Source organism: Zosterops lateralis (assembly GCF_965231275.1).
Source record: "Zosterops lateralis genome assembly, chromosome: 8".
Classification (NCBI taxonomy): Eukaryota; Metazoa; Chordata; class Aves; order Passeriformes; family Zosteropidae; genus Zosterops; species Zosterops lateralis.
In genome coordinates this window covers 16,243,593-16,267,776 of record NC_139768.1, presented here as the reverse complement: position 1 = coordinate 16,267,776, position 24,184 = coordinate 16,243,593, and the positions used below count along the sequence as shown (strand labels likewise).

At 42.2% G+C, this 24,184-nt stretch overlaps 1 protein-coding gene across 3 annotated transcripts in view; it reads right to left on the bottom strand.

Moving 5' to 3' along the window:
- Nucleotides 1-24,184, bottom strand: part of NEURL1 (neuralized E3 ubiquitin protein ligase 1) — an 82,521-nt gene that overhangs the window by 43,068 nt on the left and 15,269 nt on the right. For 2 of the 3 annotated variants that reach the window (XM_083866021.1, XM_083866020.1), the window contains exons 2-3: nt 16,921-17,162; nt 12,190-12,511 (exon numbers count right to left, since the gene is read on the bottom strand). In XM_083866021.1, coding sequence (XP_083722147.1) covers nt 12,190-12,511; nt 16,921-17,162 — 564 coding nt within the window. Of the gene's footprint in view, nt 1-12,189; nt 12,512-16,920; nt 17,163-23,353; nt 23,681-24,184 lie in introns of those variants that run through there. The other variant, XM_083866022.1, reaches the window with a different exon arrangement.

Here is a 24,184-nt window from a genome sequence, read left to right as displayed (position 1 = left end):
TTGAGAGACAAAGATGTATTGGAGACAATAAATTAATAATAAGGGCCCCAAAAGGAGTATTCTCTATTTATTTTTCATTCTGATGTACTTTTAGTAACTTCAGACAAGCTACTAATTTAAATAGTGGAAACCAAAAGGATTCCAAACCCATCTATGTGAAATATCTCAGGGCAGTCTGCTTTGGCAGATCTAAGCACAGTAGTGCTTAGATAGGATAGTTTTAAAAACTCATTACCTAATTCTCATGTCCTGGCATATGCTGATAAAGCCACTGTGTCCCATCCCCACCTGTGAACCAAGATTTCTTAGTTTTCACAGTATTAAGTCCTCATGGGTTCAATAGTCTTCTTTATGCTGTAGAGCCAGCATGGACTCAACTGCCTAATTATGGAAAACTGCAACACTAAAACTGCTGTGAGATATCCTCTGGTGTCACCTTTTCCACCTGTGGCCTCGAATGCCAGAACAATAGACAGGTCTGCAGACAAAATTACTGCAGCCACCACTGCTCTGCTCCAACTCAGTCAGAAAAAGGATATTAAATATGGAGACGGGGTTGCAATCAGCCTTTCTGAAGAAATAATAACCTGGGAAATTCTGACTCATGCTGATTTGTGATCAAGGACTGTGACTGAGATACCAAAAAAAGGAATTGAATCAGATTTTCATGGCTGTGTCAGAATGAATTAATTCTTAACATATAACTGGAAAAGATTTAACATCACAGAAGCATTTTTAGAATGACAGGAGGATACAGAGGCTGTGGTAAAGAAGAAAACATGATTATTGTTCTGTGTAGACTGACAGTGAGGAAAGATAAAAAAGAACTAAATATACCATAAAATAATAGCTTGGTCAAAAAGCTGCCAACAGGAACATCCTGAGGAGGAGACACCAGTTGCAAACATCTGGCACTGCTGGCTGCAAAAATGTCCCAGACAACGCTAATGACAGAATAACCAGCAGTGACACATCTCCAGGAGAGATGGCAAAGTTATCTTTAAGTCTACCCAGAATGGTTTGAGAATCTCCTTGCAGTCACTGCTGATTTTCACCCTTCAGCTAAAGATATAAGAGGTGTCTGCCTGGGCTTCTCCAGAGGCCACCATTCACCCCATGTCTGTCTCAGAGAGGGGTTAAGGTTTTTTTTTTTCTCTTTTGTGGTTATCAGCAAAACTCCTAAAGTAAATCAGAAGTCAGCTGATCTCACTGTGAATCTATAGCTAAACCAGAATCAGGCTATTTCAATTCTAAATGTTTGCCCATAGCAACTATTTAGATTAGCATAACTAGTTCTTTTGGAAGTCATGTTTCCTATTAATCTGAATTAATTTTCTAGGTTGCCCATTGTAACTAAATCCTCTGCTGGAAAAATAACTGCACTTCATACATATTTTAGAGATGGTTGCTTGGGGTTTTTTTTTCAGCCAAACAAGCTAGAGATGCTGATAAGTGGAAGATTAGACACTCAACTCAAAAGACAGGAGTTCATCTGGCAGCAAATTCCACAGACACAGATGGAGGAGTGTGAAATCCCCACTGCAAAGCACAAACAAAGGAGTATCTCTCATCTCTCATACAGACTGCCCACCTTCATCCAAATAAACCCTTTGATACTTAGTTCTGTCAATATTTGTTATTAGCAAAAATACTTCTATAATAAATTAATTATATGATGAAAGAACCATTGCATGAAGAGGAATAGGTCTTATCAAGGGCAGAATTAAGAGCCATCAATCTAATTCAGGATGTAAGAAACAAATCTGACTCAGATTCTTTGTCCAGTGTCATTTTCTCCTGTATCTTCATGATCCCTGTGATAGAGAGACTGCCAGTAGTATGTGCTTGACCTGATAAAAGAGCTCACTTATCTTCAAGGAACATGCCAGACATTCATGGTGACCCCTACAAAATAATTCAAACACACCTAACACCTGTGCTGTCCAGATAAAGGGAAAAAAAAATAGGAAACCAAAGCCTATGGCTTATGGATTGCCAATACAAAGACAAAATGAGCCACTGCTGTCAGCGAAGAAACCAGGTACAGGAAGGATGGTATCTTGGTTACCAGGCTGTCCTTGCCTTCCCCATCAATATAACCTGCTCCCTTTTTGCCAAACTTGTCTTTCCACTGCTTTCAGACAGCAATTCACCCCATTTCCATGTTTGCATTTTCCTGCTTCCCTACCTCAGACATCTGGACCCTTTCTTAACCTTCCTGGCACAGAAACTAGACACGTTTTCCACGAAAATCAAGCACTGCCTGGAGGCAACTTTTCTACTTCCCCTCCACCTTCAACAGTGCATTCAGCCCCTCCTACTCATGTTCTTCTCTCTCTTCCTCCTCCTCCTCCTAAAAGAGCCTTTGCTGCCCAAAAAAGCCATTAAGCACAGAGGCTAATCCCTGCATAACCATTGATTACTGATTAACCACAGACCACAGGTTTTGACCTAGCAAGCCCTGCACAGAACCCAGTAATAAGCAGATGGCAAAGAAAAGGATCCAGTAAAGCACTTAAGCACATGGCTATCTTTAGGAATGTGAATTAACATACTTATTTAAGCATATACCTGATTTCTGGCATACTATATAACTACATATACATAGAGGTGGGCAGGGAATTTACCATCCTGTTGAATTTGGATCCTGCAGCCTATACAGTCCTCTTTTCTGAGCACCTGTGAATGGGTTCCAATTGCCCAGCTGGAAATGACACACCTTTAAAAATACAGTATTCTACTTCCCATTGAATTTTCCCTCCACCAGCTTTCATCCCTCAGCCTGCCAACATAAAGCACCCTCTGCCTCACCATCAGATTGTTACTTTGACTTTTCATATCTTGTTCTGGTTTATTTCTAAAGCAGCACTGATCTTTTAGGTATCATACCCAAAACTGAAGCACTAGAAATTAGTCATAAAAATAGTCATAATAGTGATTATGGCTCAAAACCAATTCATTTATGTATTTCTCTTGAGTGCGCAATTAGGCTGAGTTTTATTTCAGCCTATTTTATTAGGCTGAAATTATGGGTCCCTGCAGCTCCACAGTGAAATTCTCATTAGTTCAGTTTTCTTTCCAACTATTTCTAGCTTTGATCTCCATCATGAGGCCAATTTCCATCCACCTGGCCAAGGGGTGTTATAGACAAGATCCTAAGACTCTACCATGTCAGAAATGCAGCAGTAAAAATGCTTTTTGACAAATGCAGTGTCAAGGCACACCTCTGACAGGAGCATACACATTCCAGTGTATGGAAACATTGAATCAGATCTATCTAGAACAGACAGGGCTACAAGCCAGCAGAAACCAAAAGGCCTCGTGTTTTTGTCCAAAAGATGCTTTCACACAAGCCATGCTGGGACAACAGAGCGGATTGTTGATGTATGGGAAGGGCTCAGGAGAGTGATGGCTGCTACCTGCAAACACCAGAGAGAGCAACAAAAATCAACCAAGGAAACATCACTGCAGAATGAGGAAGAAATGTAAATGCCTTCAGAAACATATTGAACAAATTGTCACCAGTCTCCTGGTTCAAGTGAACACCTATGGGGCTCAGAGGTGCTGGGGTCCTCTGGCCTTGGCCAGGCAAAGAGGGAACACTCTGCATTAAAGATTTTAGAAGCTTCAGATCTTTCCTTGCAAGTGGTGCAGTATTTATTGGCACAGCACCAGCACGGGAATAGGATTATTGGATTTGAAAGGCTTTTTCCCTGGAGTGGTCTTTATCCTCTTAAAAAGATAGAGCAATTAAACTTTTTTTTTTTTTTTCCTGAAGAGAATTAATCGTCTGTGAACAGTCACACTGGTAGCCAGATGCATCACAAGAGATTTTCATCTTCTTAAATGCATAGTCAGTGGCTAGCAATCTGTTTTATCAATTTTTCATCCCTAGCTACAGACCAAAAATTTACCAATCCCAAATAATTTTAATTTCTAAATCTAATATGAGCAGATGGAATGGAATTTAAAAAAATTGTAAAGGCCTTTAACATCAAAATGATGTTAGTGGCTGAAAAATCAAAACCTGCGACTGGACATTCTATTCTAGCCAATAGACATGGAATGCTTTGTATAAATTTCACAAAGTTCTGCCGTAATTTCCAAGAAAACAGGAGGAAGCACTTACCTAGTGCATGTCAGTACAAGGTATGATATTTTCACCAAAAGCCGCAACAGACATGAAACACATAAAAATTATTGTCAGAAGAACATATTTATGAAAATACAATTAAGAGAGCATCACAGAAGAATGCAAGACTGAGATTTTCCTAAATGTCTGAGTAGCAGAGAGGAGTCCAGGCTCTCACTGAGCACAGCACCTTGCAGGATCAGCAGCATCACAAGTAAAGCTGATGTAACATCTGCACCAAAACTGGGAGTGGATTCAACACAAGTAGAAAAGCTTTAGAAGAGAAGTAATAGCTCAGCATGGCTAAAGATGATCTAGTGAACATGCATCCCTGCCCATGCCACTGGGATTGGAACTAGGTCCCTTTAAGGTCCCCGTAAACCCAAACCATTCTATGATACTGTGAAGAAGTTCTGGCTTGAATCAGCACAGCTTCAAAAATCAGCACATGTCAACATGTTTTGTTTTCTTCAGGATAAGCCAGAGAAGGTCTGGAGGAGCTTTTGCTGCTCAGTGTTTGGCCGAAAAGAAGGGATGAGTGAGCAAAAACCCAGGGCTACACTCTGCTCACAGTGTAAACTCATAGTTACTCCACAGGTAGCTACAAGTTTAGGCTGGCAAAACTGAGAGCAAAGTTGGGCTATAGGTAAAGACTTCTATGCTGAGCTCAACAACAACAATTCTGTTTATGCAGGGAAAGGAGGAGACTGGACTACAGAGCAACTCCATTTTAGCTCTGTTGCTGATATGGATGGAAAACCCAATTTTATTTCATTGAAGGTGTCAAACCTTTTTAATAACCCAGACACCTACAGGGATAACAAATTCACATCCTCTGTATGGTAAATTGCATATTCAGCAGCTGTGAGGCCAATTAGACATTGAAATGACAAAGTGCTATCTCAGGCCAGCAGAGACATACTGCACAGAGACAGTGTTCAGTTTCCTCATGCTAGCAGTGTTTAGCTGTCATCTGTCATACAGGCTTAGGGGAAAGGGCCTCCACAGCTGGAACAGCTGCAATAGCTGGATTTGCAAGATTAGCACAGTAAGTTTACTTTTACCAGATCACTCAATTCACATCCAAAACTTACCTCCAGCTCCAAATGCACACTTTTTGTCAAGTTATAGCTTTATGAATGAAGAGGAATTAGCTTTCAGCATTACAGCCTGAGGTTTGAACAGTTTAAACTATTTGGCTGAACTGAGAAAGGTAATAAGAAAGCTGCAAAGATTAATTTCCTTTCCCAGCATATTCTCTCTCCCTTTTTTTTAAAATATGCCTATTACTTACAGATTTTTAAAAAGGAACTGTATTAGACAAACTAAGTAAAATGCAATTATATGTGGCATTAAGTATCAGTTAACAGAGTGCATTAAAAAAAAAAAAAAAAAAGCAGCATAGATATCCTAATGCTTTAAATCAGAAAGCTAAAATCTTTGCTAACATAAGGAATTCTTTGAAATGTCTCTCAAAAGAATACAATGCTCCATTAGGGGTGGTGGATTATTATTCTCTAAGGCCCTGTCCACGCTAGAAATGTCTGTAACTAACTATAGCTGCATAACAATTTCAGTATACGTACAATTATTCAAGTAGTTTATAACTTTAGTAGAAATAAGAGAAAGTCAAAATCTTTTTAATTGGAACCACTGTTTCCAGACTCTACTTTCCACACTTCCAACACATAGCAAAGGCAAGATAAACTTCTTAGTGTAAACCAGCAACATTTACCTCCTTAGAGCAACAGCCAAATCAATCATCACAACAGCTATTTAATGCAAAGACTCCATTTTTTTTTTAACACAGAGGCCTATCTTTGCAGTGTCAGCATCTGAACTACAACATACCCATAACATAAACACCACTTAGAATTGTCAGAGTTTTCATATTTCCTTTGGTTTTTATGGGTAAAGTGGCCCTTCTGGCCTGCGTTAGGAACAATATTTCAGCTTACCAGAACTAAAGAAACTTTATAGCACAGAATGTATTTTTCCACTGGTCGTTTTGTCCTGTAGCAGTCTCCATTTTTCTCAGTCTGGGCAATAAAAGCCAGACTAATCCCTTTCAAATTTATTCCTACCCAGGTACCCTTGCAGGCTCTCCTGATGCTGCTGTGGACATTTTGTGGATATGAAGTGCCCTATATTATGTGTCAGAGTTTGTCCTTTCTGTTCACCTTTGGCAATGCCTTTCTCTCCAAGAGTTCTTGCTAAGGCAAAGGTGCTTCAGGTGAAAGCAACAGGTTATCTGACAGGTGAGGCTGAGGAAATACCAGTAACCTGCAGAGCCTCTGTGCAACTTTGTAATTCAACACCTCATCCAGACCCGGTGAAGCCTGAAATGCTGATCCCTCAGGCACCTTACTTCATTTGGCATCTGCTTGTTTTGACTGATTTGGTGTTTGCCATTTGCTGCTCAGCCCAAATGCCCCGTGCTGACCGTGAGGGCAGGCGCACGCTGCCTTCCCCAGCTCGTGGGCACAAAGTCTCCACTGCTGACAGTCAAACACAAAGAGAAGGAAAAAACCCACTGTATTCACATGGCCAAGAAGAGCTCTGGCTTGCTTGAAAGTGCTGCATCCAGCAGCCTCATCATCACAACCCAGACAGGCAGAGCTGGAGGACAGAAAGACCCTCAAGCACAAGATGCTGCCTGGGTCTGTGGGTGATTTTTGGGTGCCTATTGCATCTGGAAAAACATAGCCCTCCAGAAGTGCTAAGGCAAAGAAGGGATTAATTAGAATAGCAAGAGATGAGCTATTTATTAAACTGTTTTCACATTTTCAGCTGTGTTAGAGAGCTTCCTGCAGCTGCCATAGAGACAATAGCTACAGACAATAAAACTTTATGAGCAATTTAAATTCTCTCTCCCCTTAGGAGATGGAGAAAAACAAGGAAAACTGACTGGTTGCAGGTCTTGTGTATCTTGCCTTCATTAAGTAGGACTCTGTTTAAGCACTTATTATGCTTTTCCATCAGATAGTCACAGACTTCCACAAAAAGGATTAATTGTTTATAGCTTCCACTTTCAACAATACCCTATAAAAATACACTGCAGTCATATCTGATTATACAATTTTGTTTAGTGCAAAGCACTCCCAGCACATCAGTCTGCTTATTTGCACGTGTCAGAATAGCAACAAAATGGATTCCCGTGGGCAATGGAAAATAAGCTTTGCACTTGGAAAATAAAATAGTAATAACCACACAGTAAAACTGCAGATGCATGCAATAAATTAGATTTATCATCAGTCTTATACCATTAACACCTGAAATTTGCCCATAAATCTACCTCATTTGAGGCTTATTTAATGTTTCTTCTAAAGGTGGCCGGGAGCTAGAGATTCAAACTACATAAGAACTGACAGGCGTGAAGAAAGAAAAACATTTTTTTCTTTCTTTCCCTACAAAATGCACAACTTCCTTGTCAAAGAGACACCAGCTTGAGGCGTAAGATGGGTACACTTCCATGCAGGATCAGTTCACATTTTGACTTAGATACTTTGCAAACATAAAACAATAAGAAGCTAGGAAGAGGATATGGTGAAAGAAGAGATTTCTCAAATATTTCATACAATTTACAGAACTTCCATTTAATTCTTCTAGGATCTGTACATATATTTATGACTGAAAAATATATTTATACTATACATGTTTCTACTTCAGATAAATCTAATATGCACATTCAATACACATTTACACATTTAAAATTTTCCAATCTTGCAAGGTCTTACTAGTTTTTTCACATATTTTATATTTACAAGATGTGGTGAGACAGCTTTTAACAGGTGCCTCTCAGTGTGTCAACCTAAATAAAATTATCCTTGACTTTCAAAGCCTGTGCTGGTAGAAGACCAAGAATACTCTGAAATACTGCATGAATGAAAATACTGATGGATGAGAGAAGAGTGTGAATAAAGTAAAAAACAGTAAAGGGGTGTGATTTCTGATCATACTAGCAAAGAATGGGATCAACAAAAATGAGTAGACTGTACCTCACATTACCCCACTGAAAACACAGGATGAGTAGTGAGGTATGCTGGAATCATAACTGTTTTGCAGCCCCATACTTCTGTACTTTTAGACCACCTGCATTGTGCTTTGAAAGAGAAGACACTAGGTGTTAGGCCTAGATGATCATCGTATGGCCCTTCCCATCTTAACCACTCTGCAATGCTGTGCTGCAATGTCACTGCTCAAAAAATGGGGTGATTTTCAAAAATAAGAAAAAAAAAGAGTGATTTTCAAAAAAGCACCATATAGAAGGGGCAAACCTGTAATCCTCCACAAAAGGTAAAGGAAAATGATGAGAACACTCATCATGCACACGTGACTGAGGGAAATTGCCAACTTTGCTGTCCTGCAGTGAGTCCATAGAAAGTGCCTATGCCAGGCTCAAGCCCAGTGCTTGAAAGAAGCAGGTTAGTATGAGACAACAACTTGGTTCCCATGACCTGCCATCCTTCCTCCATGGCTCTGAAAACTCCAGAATTTAAACAGCTGGGCCTTTCCTTATCTTTTTTTGATGCTTTATTATAGCAGCAAGGCAGCAGATTGCTTATATTCCATTTTTCTCGGACTCTTTTTTAAAGTGTGAATGAGCATGTGTGTATGTTGAAGTGATAACATAAGGACAAGCCACATTTTTAGTAAATATTACTTTAAATTACCCTGGAATGTAAAAGTGCACTTGTGCAAAACTAGCTGCCCAAAAAGGAAAGCAGAGCTGTAAACCATCCTGCCTGCAAGTTGAGCATGTCAGCAGGAGAGACACTGTATAAGGGCATGTTTACAGGTCATGTAAGCCTGCACCTACACTGCAACTCCTGCCCTAAAACACAGAACATGCATGCACTCCATTGCCACAGATTCCTCTATGTGGGCCCTTACATTGTGGCAGAAAATCAGCTGAGACCCTGTGGTCAGAGGAGACCGGATTCCTGGGTGAATTTAAGCCTTTTCATCTCTATAATGTGGGTAGAGGACAGCAAGGAGCAGCCTCTCACCTGTGACAGTCAGCACTGTGAACCTCATTGCTGAAGCCACCTCAAGGTAGATTTAAACCAGCTCCTCCTTTTGAATCACTCCAGCAGTGACAGACAAATCATGGTCCCAGCTCAGTTCCAACTCCCCTTGGCTGCAGTGCAGTGGACCATGCAAGCCTTTTTCACCTGCTTCATTTCAAAATCCAGCTGGCAAAGAAGCTGCTTAAAGGGCTCTGCCTTTGAACATACAGCAAGGACAGCCAGACCCAGGAACATCTGTGACAGCCACATACACCTGTGTAGTGACAGCAGTACTGACACATGGGTAATTGTCAGTAAGACTGATGTTGTGGGTAAAGCCATAAGCAGAAGGAAATTAAAAATTAAGGTACAAACCAGCTGGTTTTTAGTGATGCCAGAGTGTTGTGCATTCTCTGTGATGCAGCTAAAGAGAGAGGCAGGACTGAGCTGGGTAAGAAGGCTGATGGCAAGTGACACATTTTGCTCTGACAAGTCATTTAACTCTCACAGGCTTTGGGCCTCCCTTTATTCAAATCTTTATGAGATCTGTAGGACAGGAACAGTGTCCCCAGCCTTTGTCATTACCCTGTTTTATTGAGTTCCTTATTTGGGCTAGAAGTGATTTGCCAGTGTAATGCAGATAAGCAAAATAAAAATGTGCAGTTTTGGATGTTGTCACTTCTGGGAACATAAATGCACACTGTCCATTTCCCTGCAGAGCTGGGATCTTGCAGTGACACAAGACTTACTGCTGCAGGTCTTTCCTTTGGCAAGTCTCATTTTGGAATTGAAGTTACATTACTGGGAGTGGGGAGGGAGTAATTCTGCAATAAACAGAAAGACACCAGAAATGGTAAAGTTTTTGGTCACATTCTCACTCATAAAGCAAATGGAGACTGTGCAGAGGTGCAGTTTGACCCTGTAACCTTACAAGCATTGAGAAAATAGTGAGACTTAAGAACAAGGAACATGTTTGGAGTTAGGGGGCAATAAATCACTGAACTGGAATCTGAAATGCTAGGCTCTTCTGTTCAACATACCACTCCAGCATCCCCAGCCTCCATCAGATGCCCTGCATGCCATACCAGGCTGAATTCAACCATATGTTTGAAGCTAAGCTATGAAATTTATTTGTCAAGTCCCGGCAGTTTTTGGCAAGTTGTCCTGTGCTATATGTGTGGTCTGCTACACTAGAGCAGGCATGCAGAGCATAGTAACAGGAATGTCTATAGGATCCAGGGGCAACACAGCTGATGATTTCCTTTCTCTGACTTTTAGTGCTGTTTAATAATGAATGGAGATGGAGAGGACTTGGGTGGAAGCCGTTTCAGCACAGTTTCAGGCTTAAAGCCTGCTGAAGGCTGCTGGAAAAAACTATAAATACATTTCTGAGCTCCACGCCAACTGTGTAAACTCAGAAGCTGCTTGCTTCATTCAGGGACTTCATACCCACCAAAGAGTCGGGAGCCTCTTGGACTAGAGGTAAGTCAGTGGCTGGCAGAAGTCACATTTTCCTTGTGAAAGGGGATGTGGAAGATGCTAGGACAATGCAGGGGCAGATGACAGATAGGAAATGATTTCTCGGGTGTTTTGAAAGGAAACACATAACCCAGAGTTATGGACCCTCATTAATCAGGCAGAGTAGTCCTCAGGAGCCAAATCTCACAAAAACACCCGTAGGACTTGGAGTCATTTGTAAGCTCTTCCTAACTGAACCCTTGGCATGACATTTGCCCAAATTCTCCATCCCAATTCAAATATCATCACCACCCTGGCCTATGAACAGTTGCCTAATGGCTCTGATTCAAGCTGATTCACAACAAAAGATAAATCTTTCTGCACCTAAAAAAAGAAAAAGCTGCTGAGAAATTCTTCAATTCCTCTGCCTTGTGCAATCTCGGGCCAGGAGTTTTTGCAACAAGGTCAGTCTCATTTCTTCATCCCCTGAACATACGTGCCTCTTCCTTGCTATGTTGATTGCTATGGGTAGCCCTGCCACCATATTTTTTTAATATAGCACAGAATGCAGAAAGGAGGCAGAACTGTCAGAAAGAAGTTTAATTGAAGTTTTTAATATACAGCATGAAGCTGTCACTTTAACAGAGATTAGCAGGCTGCATGGCAGGAAAAAGCCGGGATCTCTCTCAGCCTCAGTTCATCTCATCTTCAGAAGGAACTTCAGCTCTTGGTGAAAAGAAGACCCATGAAACTACTGTTACATGGAGAAGTGCTACAATTTGCCTCTCAGTAACAATGCAAAGCCAACTCCAAGGCTGTGTGCTGACTCCTGGTCCCCTAGCAATCTTGCTGCCCTTCAGTCCTCAGACTCCTCAGAGATTCTTTTCAGTTCTTCTAAGATGTATAAACTCAAATAGCCCAAACCTTGACAGCCTGCACATCTTGGACTGAGTCCTCATGAATGCCAAACTATCTTCATGTCACCTGAGGATGGCAGAAGACACAGGTACTCAGCACTCCTCATTGTCCAACCCCAACTGTATATCCAACGTTCAGGCTGCAGAGGACAAATCAAGCTCCTCTGTGAAAGCAACATCCTGGAAAAACCAGCCACAGATTCCCTCAGGTAATTTGGAAGATAGCCATGTTTCAAATCTGTCCATTAAACCTGACAGAAAATCATAACAGTGCCATCCAGGAAAGACTTAAGCATAGCACATAAAACGCACTTCCCCACTTTGGCACAGGGAAAGGACAAGATGATATATATAAAAATAAAGTCTTACAAGGTATATGACACACTCCAGGCTATTCTCTGATAGAGCTACACCTCTGAGCAGAAATCCACTTACTTAGAGATGGCTTCTGGTGCTATATTGTAGCAGCTGTTTCCCAGCTCCCACTGATGTTATATTTACATGCTAAGTTTCAAATACCCACTGATCCAGGCTGAGGTCCTGAGATGCTCTGGGGAGGAACAACAGCTGTTTCCCTGTGTTTGTCCCACCACAAAGAGGGGACAGGCAGTGTCAGGCTGACCTTCTGTCAGGGATGGCTTAGCATCCCTCTGTGTTGGCCCCAGGTACTCACCTAAGAGCTGCACCGCACGGGTGAGCCCATAGACATCGATCAGGGCCCAGAGGGGCTCTGCCGTCCTCACGCCGCTGAAGAAGAGCATGGCAGCAGAGTCATTCACCCGGTAGAAAACCCGTCCCTTCTTGTCCACCCAGAAGGCGATGATGTTCCCCTCGTTGGCAAACTCTTCTGGCAGAGCCTTGGCCCAAAACCCGCTTTGGGAAACCAAGTCAGGGCAGGCGTACTTTGGCAGAGTGTCAGGGTTAATCCTCGATGGGTCCTTGGAAGTAAAGCCGAGTCGGAGAGCCCCACTCCAGCAACACTGCTTTTTAGTGATCTGCAAAGGCAACAGCAGCAATGACAGCATTGGGCACTTCAACATCAACTCACACAACAGGCTTTATGTATCTAACACTGGTGGCCAGTGTGCAGACAACCCCACCAGATCTGAAAACATTTTACCCACCAAACACTGCTGTAGCTTTTTCAGCTGCACACAGCAATGCTGCTGCACACTTAGGATACAATGCCCATATTTAAAAACAAGTAAATCAAATTAAAATTATGTGGATAGGTAAAATTTAATTACAGCTGCATGATGATTCATTTCTATTTCTAGGGTAATTCCTTTTGGCCTAAGAATAACCCTCTCGCAAAATGTGCCAAAAATGGTGACAAGACCTTTTATCTCAGCAGAGCTCTCCCCACGTGGTGCTCAGATGATGAGGTCTCCCATGACCTGAGAGAAAAGCTCCAGAATCACAGTTTCCACCACAGGGTTTTCTGCGTTTCTAAGGCAAATAAAAGACAGTCTTTCCCTTGTTTAACTAGTCATATTGGATGACATATTGAAATCACAGCCTTGCAGCAGAGAACTTGTGTGTGGGAAAGCACAATATAGAGTATTTGACTTTGTTAAATGCAAAATTTTGAAGCAACTATAGATATTCTCTTGTGATAGGGAAAACTTACTTATTTCAGCTGTGAACGGTGTTTTGTGAAATATGTTGTGCACTAACTACACCCTAACTTGTCAGTATGCAATTACTCAGTGTGTCTGGGGTCAGGAACAACTGCTGTGGTTTTTGGAATGGTTCATGTGTCATACCCATCCTTCTGCACCTGACAGACAGCTGGACAAAGGATCACAGTTACCTCCAGAGTCATCAGCTTCTACTCACAAGAACTGAGCCCTGGCCAGTAGGGGATCTGTGGGAAGCAGGCAGCAGCTCCTAAACACAAGCAGCACATTGAAATAACTACCCAGTTATAAAGTCTCTTTTTTTTTTTCCCATGGAAGCAAGGAGTCTTCCAGAGTTAGTATGGTCCTCAGATTATGTCCTTGGTTGGGTGAAGTTTTTCCTCTCATTTATTGTTTGAGTATGAACCTGCTAGGAATTGTTCCCCTCAAAGAGGTTCAGCCTGTCAGCATCCAGACTATGACACAAAAGATCTAAGGATGCTGGATTGAACCTTAATGTGGCGCCAAGTCAGTTCCTGCATGCCAGTTGACACACAATCACTGTATCTGTTCACACTTTGAACCTGCAGCAAACACAAGACCACTTGGGATAGTCGCCTTCCATCAATGCCTCAGCAGCCTCAAGCAATTCCACTAATGGAGTGCTGGCCACAGGACAAGAGCAGAAACATGGATAGGTACCACCTACCAGATGCCACACAAAACTTGTTGTCTTTCTGTAATTTCATGCTCTGCCAAAGCACTAATGGCTCAGATGGATGGCAATGACAGAGACTGAACTGTCCAAGACTGCAGGACTTTGTTCTCAGAAGCCTGGGAGCAGCCCACATGTCCTAGCTTGGAAGCACAGAATTTTCACCACGGAATTCTACAAGACGTTTTCTTTGGAGTTCTGAATACCCTGCTAATCAAATTTGTAAATACTGTTTTTCTTTTACATATTCCTCTCCAAGGAAAATCTGGAACATGTGCCCTTGGGGTCACAATAATCTTCCAACAAAGACGTTGTTCAAAGCCTAGAGATTTCTGTTTTACAAGTAAAGTATCAGAGAAAATAATTCAGAGCTCAGAAAAAAAGTTATCAACAGACAATTTTTCAGTTAATGGAGTGCTGCTCTTTATCCATCCTCAGTCCACCCAGGCACCTAAATTGCTTACATGAGACACTTGAGCACTGATCTCAGTCCCAGGAACCATGAGAAGCTCCTGCTTGCGGGGTGGACACTGGGATGACACTAAAAAGGACTGAAGCAGATTTGCTATTTTATTTACCTGGCCAGGGTGGGATGGCATCAGGCATGTCCCCAGTAGAAGTGGGGTTAACAGGGTGTACACATGACAAAACAGGGAAACATAATACACACACTTCAAGAAGAAGCCTGGGTTATTTTTTGCAGCAAATTTACTGCAAGCCCTAAAAGCTTTCGGGTCTAAGATAAATATGGCCTCATTGTCATTTGTACAATTCAGTCTCTTGCCAATACTTCACAGCAATCACAGGCAGCGTGAAGTAAATATTCATATGATAATTGAGGCTGCACATGTTCCATGTATTAATCAGCACCTATAAACAGTTCTCAATACAGTCTGACCACAGGCAAACTAATATCCAAATTAAAATCAAGTATAAAGCCTGCCAAGAATTAGACACAGCTGGACAAAGGGTACACAGTTTTGCTAAAAAAGGCAACAGTTAATGATGGACCAAATTCTCTTTTCAGCAGCCACTGCTAGCAGAAAGCTTGGGAGGTCCACTGGGTACCAGAAGGGGAGGGAAATACAGAATCAACATCCAAACTGCTAAGCCATTGCTGCTTTCACAGATCCAGGCTCTTGATCTTTACTGCCTAATGCTATCTTTGAGAACAATACTTCCTAGCAATGCCCCAAATTACATGGAAGAAACCATACTGGAGCATTTGTCTCTGAGGCTGCTTGACAGCCATATTCCCAGAGCTGTCAGAATAAAACTTGAGATACAATTGCTAATAAACAGAAAGAAATCTCCTTACTTCTTTCCTCAATTTTCCAGAGGGAGTTTAGACTTTATAGGACCTGAATGACTGGGTTCATGGTTAGTCTGTGGCTGGTAAGAAGGTCTAAGATGCTGTTTTCCACAAGCACAAACAACAGCAAAGCAGTTACAGGATGGACGTATCATACGAAAGCAAGGATGTTTTCACATTTCATCCCTCCCTAAAGCACAAGTTCTGCTAAAGCCTGTTGATTACTCCCATGAGACCTTCCCACTGGAGTCAGCAGGAGCTGTGCTCAGAAATCTCTTGTGCAGATTTGCATGCATATCCTTCACATATGTTATGCAAGCTAAAATCCCCAAATACACAGATATAAACAAGTGTGAATTTTCAGAGATAGCTACCTTGTTTCAGAATGAGGAAGAAAAAACCCAGAACCTTTGCCTAAACCACTAAATCCACTCAAATCTTTGATGGTGTCTTCAAAAGTGAAATGCTGCTTTCATCTTCTCCCAGATTATTTGTTGCAGTTGCTTGTCCAAACTGCTGGCCAACATGGGAAAAATCTCATTAGGCAATGTGAGAGATTCCTGCTGGGCTTCCAGCCTGGATAGAAGCAGTAAGAGCTCCATAGGAAGCACAATAAACCCGTAGTGGGGATTTTCTATCTCTGGGCCTGAGCCTGAAATCACTGAAGTCTCCATGTATTTCAAAAAGGAGGCATGCCCCTCGTTCCTTGCTCCTTTTCTGGCTGTGAGGGAAGAGGCAGGGAAGGTTGATATGCTGCTGCAGAACTCCAGGACCTCTAAAAAGGGGCAACAGCAAGAACATTCAAACTAGGGATCTATATGCTGACAAACCTTCTGGAAAACTCCTTCTGCACAAATGAAGGATTTGCAGTCAGATCATTCATGTGTGCCATGAACTAAAGTGCCAAAGAAGATTACCTATTTTGTGTCAATAAAGGCATGAAATTGGCTGTGAACAGAAAAACACAGTCCCATAAACTAGAGGGCATGAAGATTGGAAAGTATCTGTGAATGAAGTTTCAAGGGTCCCAAGCTCCTTAATGTGCTGATAATCTGAAAAGTGCTTCAGTTCCTAAGGACATGGAAGAGTTTCTCCATCAGAAAGCAGCTCCTGGTGTTCATGGAAGCATGTTGTTTTAGAGGAGCTGGATTTCCCAGGCCAGCTGCAGCATGGCATGGTACCAGGGGTAGAAACTCCATCCTCCAGGCTACCACAGACACAAAGGAAGTGAAATCAGCCTGTGCCAGTGAGAAAAATGTGATCCCTGCAATGTTCTCTCCTCTGATCTTAATGCTATCAGGTAACTGATTCAACAAAGCAGTCAGCAGACTGCCAGAAAGGTTCTTTCCTTAGACAGCAACTGATCACACTGACTGCTCTTTTCATCCTTTACTCCAAACTCTTTTGTTTTTCCTGCCAAGCATGTGAGCAAGAACCTTCACTTCTAGGTCGTTTTTGACCTCTTATCTCCTGGCTTTCCAAGCAATCTCAATTTAATCTCTTGTACTTGTCTAATATCAATGTAAGTATTTTCGGAAGGTGGATTTCCCCTTTATTTTCAGTTTCTAGAGCAGTCTGTACCTGTGGCTCCAAGAACTACGGTGACAAAAGCAGAAGTACCAATGAAGATTGCAGATCTTTAAGGCCAAGATCAGACTACTGTGCTTTTCAAGGAAAGGCTAAAGATCTGCAAGCACCAAAGCCCAGTACACCCAGCATTCATTGCTGTGGCAAAAAGGGAAGGTATAATTTACTCACCTTAAGCCTGACTTGTTCATAAATAACAATGGGCCTGTTGCTGAAGGTAATGGCATTGCAGAAGCTAGCCTGGCGCTTCACTGCCTTCTGTGTCACGTCCATGATGATCTGGGATCCCTTTGTGTGAGGATGGAAAAGTAGCGGGCTGATGGAGAGAGTTCCACATTGTGGGATGGGGAGACAGTGCTTCTGCTTGTGGTGGCATCGGTGGGAGGAAGTTGAAAATGACCCACCAATGGAATCTGAAAGCAGAATGGGGAAAAAAAGATTTCAAATCTACTGCGAGAAATATGGAAATTTTCAATGCACAGAAAAAAAAAATTTAAAAAAGCCAGGGTACTTTGAATAGAAAGTATAAATAAAACAAAAAAAATAAACCTAAGCCACATCCTTAAACTGTAAACCACTGATGGATTTTAGAGCATCTTCAGCAATAAAAGACTGCAAGAATACTGAAGATTGTCTGGACAATCTGACAGTACAGAGCATGAGATTAGGACTGCACCTCAGCACGGAAATCACAGGCCATCTTGAGGCCACACACCAGGAGAAAATACAAGAATTGTTTCTGAAACTGGAGCAAAGCCCTTGTGAAGTTGCTCTATCAAAGCTGTCACACCTAGGGAACAATCTTCCACTTCCAGAGGATTCTTAATCAAATTGACCATTTCTTTCACACCTCCTTTGCAACAGCAATACCACTGATCTTTGCCTCCATGTGACTCTGGATGCCCTATCCATCCATGCCATGTTCCAGCTCAGGCACACACACTGCTAATTTATACTCAAGCACCACTCAGCAGTAAACCCCTGGATCTTTCCACCAGCTCCCATCCAGTCTCCTCTCTCCTCCACTGATAAGAACCTCATCGAGAACCCACATGTCATGAAGGCATTGATCAGCACACTATCATTACAGTGAGGAAAGGTAAGAAGGAGAAAGACTGTGAAGGATGGAGGAAACTACATCTTTCTCCACTCAAGATACTACAGAAAGACTTGACACAGGATCAGTACAGTCACAACAGCAGCTTTGTTCCTGAACAAATGCACAGGCACGTTTCTTTTCAAGAGGGAGGCTGCAGCAGTTCCAGCTCAAAACAACTACTCTACTGAACACAAGTCATCTGCTTCCTTTTCTTTGTTGTGCACATACACACTACATCATGCACATATGTTTGGGAGGAAATACTCCTAAATTTGGAAACAGAGTACCAACAGAATACAGGACTATTCTGTGACAGACTGAAGGACGCTACAAAAGCAAACATGATCTTAAGAATGTGCCAGTTTTTGCTGTGGAGATGCATGACTAAACAGTACCCTTCAAACACACAAATTAGAGAAACTAATTATCTATATTTTTATACAAATTAATTGCTCACTGCCATGTCTTTCTGTAGCTACTACAAAATAATGCTTACACCTCTAGCACAACTTGGTCTTGCAATAGAATGTCCAGACCCTCTTCCTTCCAGCCTTTTTGGTAGTCTTAGCTTCTAACTACAAAAAGCTGTAACAGCACATCCTCAGCTTGAGTAATGTTGTGGTGTGCATTTTAGGTTTACCAAATTTCTGTACAATGGTTTGTCCCTGTACCCCCATGTTAAAACCCCTTTTGGTTTCCCCTTTATTATGGGTCCTGTCCATCATTCTGCAGCCCCGCCCAGAAGCCTAGAAAATTCTTGGAAGGCTGTCGAGTGATCTGGCAGGTTCTCGATTCCCCACTCCTCTTTTTATGCACAGAATTGTTCTACTGTCTGCCCTTTGTGATCTGGGTCACTCCCCCCCAACCTGGGATTGGTTCTAGAGTGTCCCCTGTCCCTTTCCACACCCCTATACTTAAAGTGAGATGCAGAGGGGAAAACTCACTTTTCGTGGGCTCCCCTCTGGGTGAAATAAAACCCAGTTGAATCCCACATGAGTCCTCTCTTCTTCCTTGCCACGCTTCTGCCAGAGGCCAAGACCCACAGGATCAGAAAAGCACCAAGCTGTGCCCTTAAATGTGAGCTCGGTGCCAGAGCTAGCCGGAAAACTGGACACTAATTCCCTGAAAGCAGCACCAAACTCCCACAGAGTAACAATGAGCAGAACTTAAAATGCTGACTTCTGAACATTATAATTCGACTTCAGCAGCTGTCACTCTGGCCTTCTCATCTCCTTGCTGGGTTTTTTTTTTCTCCCATTTTCAGCAACAGTGCTGTTCCTTCAGAACAGAGCAGGTAGGTCATACAGCAGGGCTGCTACTTTTAAACACTTTTATTAATGCTTTATGGGAGAGATGAATCAACTAGGGGTTTTTTTGATGCTAAAAGTGATGTGGAATACGCCAACTTCCTTCTCCTGTTCCTCACACATGGAGAAGGAGAAATAAGGTGCAGAGTACTGAGGAAATGTAGAGGATAACCTGAGCAGGCAGGTCATGGAGGGAAACCTTTGGGAAGAACAGACTGCACGAAAGGGGAGCTTGACAGAGGAAGGTCAGGATGCAGGAGTTCACATGAGCCTGACCTTTTCCCTTTGGAAAGGTCACTACTGACCTGGGGTGGTGCACCCTGGCTTTCCTCACAGACCACATTGGGTGGTCAGAAGACAATACAAGCTGCAGCAGGCCCACAGACAGAATCTTCTCAGGGCACTGCCTAAAACCTGTTTAATTTCAGACTGTCTCATGCCCCAAAGAACAAATCATGTGTGGGTGTGGGGACAAGGGACACTCACACAGTGCAGCAGAAAAGGCCTGCCCCTGGAGGAGTATCCACACAGCCTTTCCAAAGCTGGGTAGTTAGTAGCAGCAAAAAGGAGAAAAAAAATCAGCTGAGATAAATGCTTATAATCCTAACCATTTCTTGAGCTGGACCCATACTTTTGAAAATTATCAGTGAAATACAGCATAACTAGTTACACTGATTCTTTATATTTGTTAATAAAAAGCTCAGAAGGAGAAAACATATTGAAATTGTTGTGCTAGGCTCTGCAAAAGGATTCTTAAAAACACAATTTGAAATGCAGTTTACTAAAAATAAACATTAGCTTAACACCAGTGGAAACTTGAAAGGGGTTGCAAACCTTGTTTTCTCACATGTAGCCTGACCCAGGGCATATGCACAGAAGAAAGAGAACCATAAATTAATGCAAATCTTCACTGCCTTAAAAAACGTATTTGCTGTTCTTGAGGGAATAAGAAATAATGTATCTCCAGTCTATATCCAACTCTCCCTGGGCCTGTAGGATAACAAAGACCCTGTCAGATTGCTGTCACCACAGAAAAGTACTCATATTTGCATGGCAGGATGACCAAGAAGCCAAAGCAAAGCTTTGATCCTCCACAGGAAGAGCCTATAGTTTTGCAAGTGTTGGGGTATTCAATTATATAAACGAAAAGAGTTAATTCTAGAGTACTAAATGGGTATTAAAGAGCATTTTGTGTTACACTTTAGTGAATTAGGGAAGTATCTACAAGGTGGATCTCAGCCAGCTGGTCACATCTAGCATTCCCATCCTAGCCTCCAAAAGAAGTCAAAGCCAAACCATAACTTATTTTCATCTGTGCTATTTTAGAGGTGACAAGAGGTATCAAGCGAGTAGGTTCACTCATAGTGTAAGATTTTCCATTTAAATTGTAAACTACACGACAAGAGGCAGGTGCAGTCAAACCACATGCATATGAAAGGAGATAATACCTTTTTTTTTTTTTTTAACCTGAAATACAATGTTTTCTAAGTTGTCTTTACAGTAAGAGATAGGAAAGACAACAAGGGTGGTTTTACAGCATCTGTGAGAAGTCTCCCCCCACCCAGTAAAAAGCTTGGGTAACAGAAGCTGGAGTTGTTTGCAGGATGATCTGCAATGGATCCATCTTTCAAACCTGATTGACAAGGGGTGGGAAGGAGCCCTCAAAGTGAAGCTGATTTTTCATTTCATGAAGAAAAATTAAATTAGTGGAAGAGATGCAAAAAGTAACAGTAAGGACAAAGGGCAGGAAAATAGGTGCAAGAGATGAACTTTGTAATAAATACAAGCACAGCAAGACTTTGTTTGTCAAGGGCAGAAGAGATGACTTCAAAGCTTCAGCACAGAAAGGAAAGGAGCAAGGCCGTGTCCTGAAGATGGGACAGATGCAAGTGGGATCTGCAAGATTCATGATACTGGTGTGTTTGAGGGCATTTAGGAGGATGAGCTGAGAGAGACACTGGCATTTCCTCTGTCTCTCTGCTCAGCTGGGATGTGCATTTGCTCCCTATCACTTGCCATACTGTAGCTGAGGAGCAGAGACGTGCTGTCCAACAGGATGTACAGAGCCAGCAACCTCTGCAGGAGTGCCAGGCAGTGACCTGGGAGTGGGGCTTTGTTAGCAAAACAGCTGAACACCTCAGCTTAGGAGTCCCTGATCAGAACATGGATGTGAGGCTTTACAGAAGCTTGCTTGAAGACAATGCTGAGGCTCTTGACTATCAATAAGATAGTAAGAGTGAGGAGTGTGAAAACTTTCATAAAGCCTGAAAAAAGCAGACAAAGGAGATGAGGAGTGACAGGAGAATAAGAGCCCTGCTTCAGTTATAATAAGCCTGAGTTTTTTGTAATATTTTATTTTTTTTTAAAGGCAAAATACTCAGAGGAAAAGTTTAGGGTGGTCAAAGTAGATTTAAGTGCTACAGATGAGAAGTGAATCTATTAATTGACTACAGGAAGGATAAGGCTGAACTAATGTTTGTTGTTGAAATTACACAGAGAGATGAGAAGATGTCTCTGTGCAGAGCCTAGAGAAGACTGCCAGACAAGGGAAGGAAGGTGAGGAAGACCCTCAAAATGCATGAGAGGCAGAAGGAGAGGACAGCAGGGCAGGACTGAGCTGGGAAGGCAAACCCTCACACACACCATCTCCAGGAGGAGAAATGCAGCTGATGGCTCTGCAAGCACTTAAACAATACCAAGTCTGATCAGGTCCTTTTCTTTGTTAAAGAATAGATGATACCAAGAAGAAAAGTGTGAATATAGTGCTAAACACACATAAGACTTTGAGAAGAAATCTCTTCCCCTTATAAATGAATTTTTAAATTTCATATCTTTGATGCTCTTACGATGCTGTGTAATCATTAACCATCTCATGGTCTCTAATTAGCCACTGTTCACTCAATGTCTGTCATTCATTCCCAAAAATTCAGTTACTCTTGTGACGCAGCACAGAGCCCTCTGGCACCACTCCACTTCCCATGCATGCAGCCCACCCTTTCCAGGTCCCTCCTTGTCCTCTCCCCATGCAAATCCCCCTGAGCCCCTGCGGACCATAAGCCCACTAAGCACATAAGAACAGCAGGGCATAAGTAAGCAGCCATATGCTCCCGTCTGACAGGTAAAGAGAGAGGGGCTGAGCACCCCCCCAGAAGCTGCTGGGCCGGAGGAATTGCCTTGGGAGCTGCACCCCCAGGCTCCAGACAAATCCGTGGAAAGGGGAGTGACATCCCTGCATCTGCAGCAGCCACTCCTCCCTGCAGTAGCTTCCAGCAGCTCCTCAGATCCACAAGCAGGAACAACTTCCATGTGCAATGTTTTTGACAGCAGGGGGGCACTTCTGACCTTATTTTCTTTGCATCTTGGCAATACTGCATCTTTATTATTCTTACTCTGGCTTACTAACTTATTAATGTAGGTTGATGTTGTGAGTAGGAAATGAGAAGATCAAAGTAAAAAATTGTGCTCTGGAAGCATCTAAGATTTCTTTCTTGATTTAGAACACTTTTGCTCTGCTGTGATCAGGTAGGCTCTGTCAGCAGACTAATGAGAACTGTAGTAATATATTTATGTCTTCTAACAAAAGAAAGCAAAGTAAGTCTAGTTAATATTATGGTCTCAGGATGTTTCAAAAGATCTGTTTATCCTTCTCCTGCAAATGTGCAGTCTGGTAATCTTCTCTTTTCTAATATCTGATGCTTCAGGAGAAATAGAAACAGCTTGCTCAGGGTGATGGCTGATCTGTCTGTGCTGCAGATGGTGGGACATAAGGAAGAAAAAAACCCAGAACTTTCCATGCTCTGTCCTGTTGATAATCCTTATCTTCTCAAAGATAAGCCGATACACTGCTGGCCATAAGATTACACAGAATTTATAAGTTACGTTTGCTTTTCTGACTCACTGCATTAACAAACCCTCTTCTTCCCATAGCTCCTTTTCCAGACACTGCCTAGTTGGGATAAGCCATTGACATCTCCCACCTACAGTAACTCCAGTAACTCATCTCCTTAGTATAGATCAGAACTATGCACAGAAGATGCTACACTTTCCTTAACATTACAGAATTCCTCCTAATTTTTAATCATGTAAACCAAGCCCAAGTAGTCATTGTAAACATTCAGCTTAGAGTAGGGTTGAGATTAGGGCCAGCAGCCCTTCATCCCTCTCTACACAGGTCCCAGGATACAGTACCACCACAAACCTTGCACCCACTTTTAGCCAAAGTCTCACAGACACAAATTTGGTGTTGCCCCCGTGGTGCTGCCTGCACTGCTGCTTCTTCCCTTCCCCTCCTGCAACACTGGGCACAGCCGTGATGAACAGGAAAGCTGCTGCCCCAGAGGCAGCCCAGTCTCACTGCACAGCCACAGTCAGCAGAGCAGCCACTCTCTGAGAGTTCATGACAGTTCATACTGAAAAAAAAGAAAAAAAAAAAGTAGTGAAACAAAAGCAGAGCCCAAGTGCAAATACTTTATGGCCGTGTAGTATTTCCATGCACTACAAATCAATGTAAAAGATGTTTTCTTCAAGGGGCCTCATATAGGCTGTGTTTTTAAAATGCATTCCCTCTGCTAAATATAAATCAGTAAGAGTTTTTGTTCTTCCAAAAGATTAGCTAGCCTCAGTATTTTGGGATCTAATTCTGGAATACTTGTTGAGGTGCCAGCATTCTCTTCCAATTTAAATACAGTTTAATGGAAAGTCTATGCTGGGCACATTTTCCATCTACAGCGTAATAGCTTGAAAGTCTGAATACTGAGAGTTCACCAGAAACAGAGGTAACCTATCAAGGCTAAATTTCATTTATTTGTCAGGATTAGAAAGGATGTGGGAGCAATGGAGAGATGGAGAAAGCAAACTTAAGAGCAGTAGAGACAAGCAAATGGATCTGCAGAACCAAAATCCAAAGATGGTAGAAATGGTGTAGCCTACTGACAAGGCCATGGAAAGAAAATTAAAGAAGCTGTGGTTCAGAACTCAAGCACCTGAATTTGCTTTGAGTTTTATCTGTGTAAAATCAAAGATGTTCCTC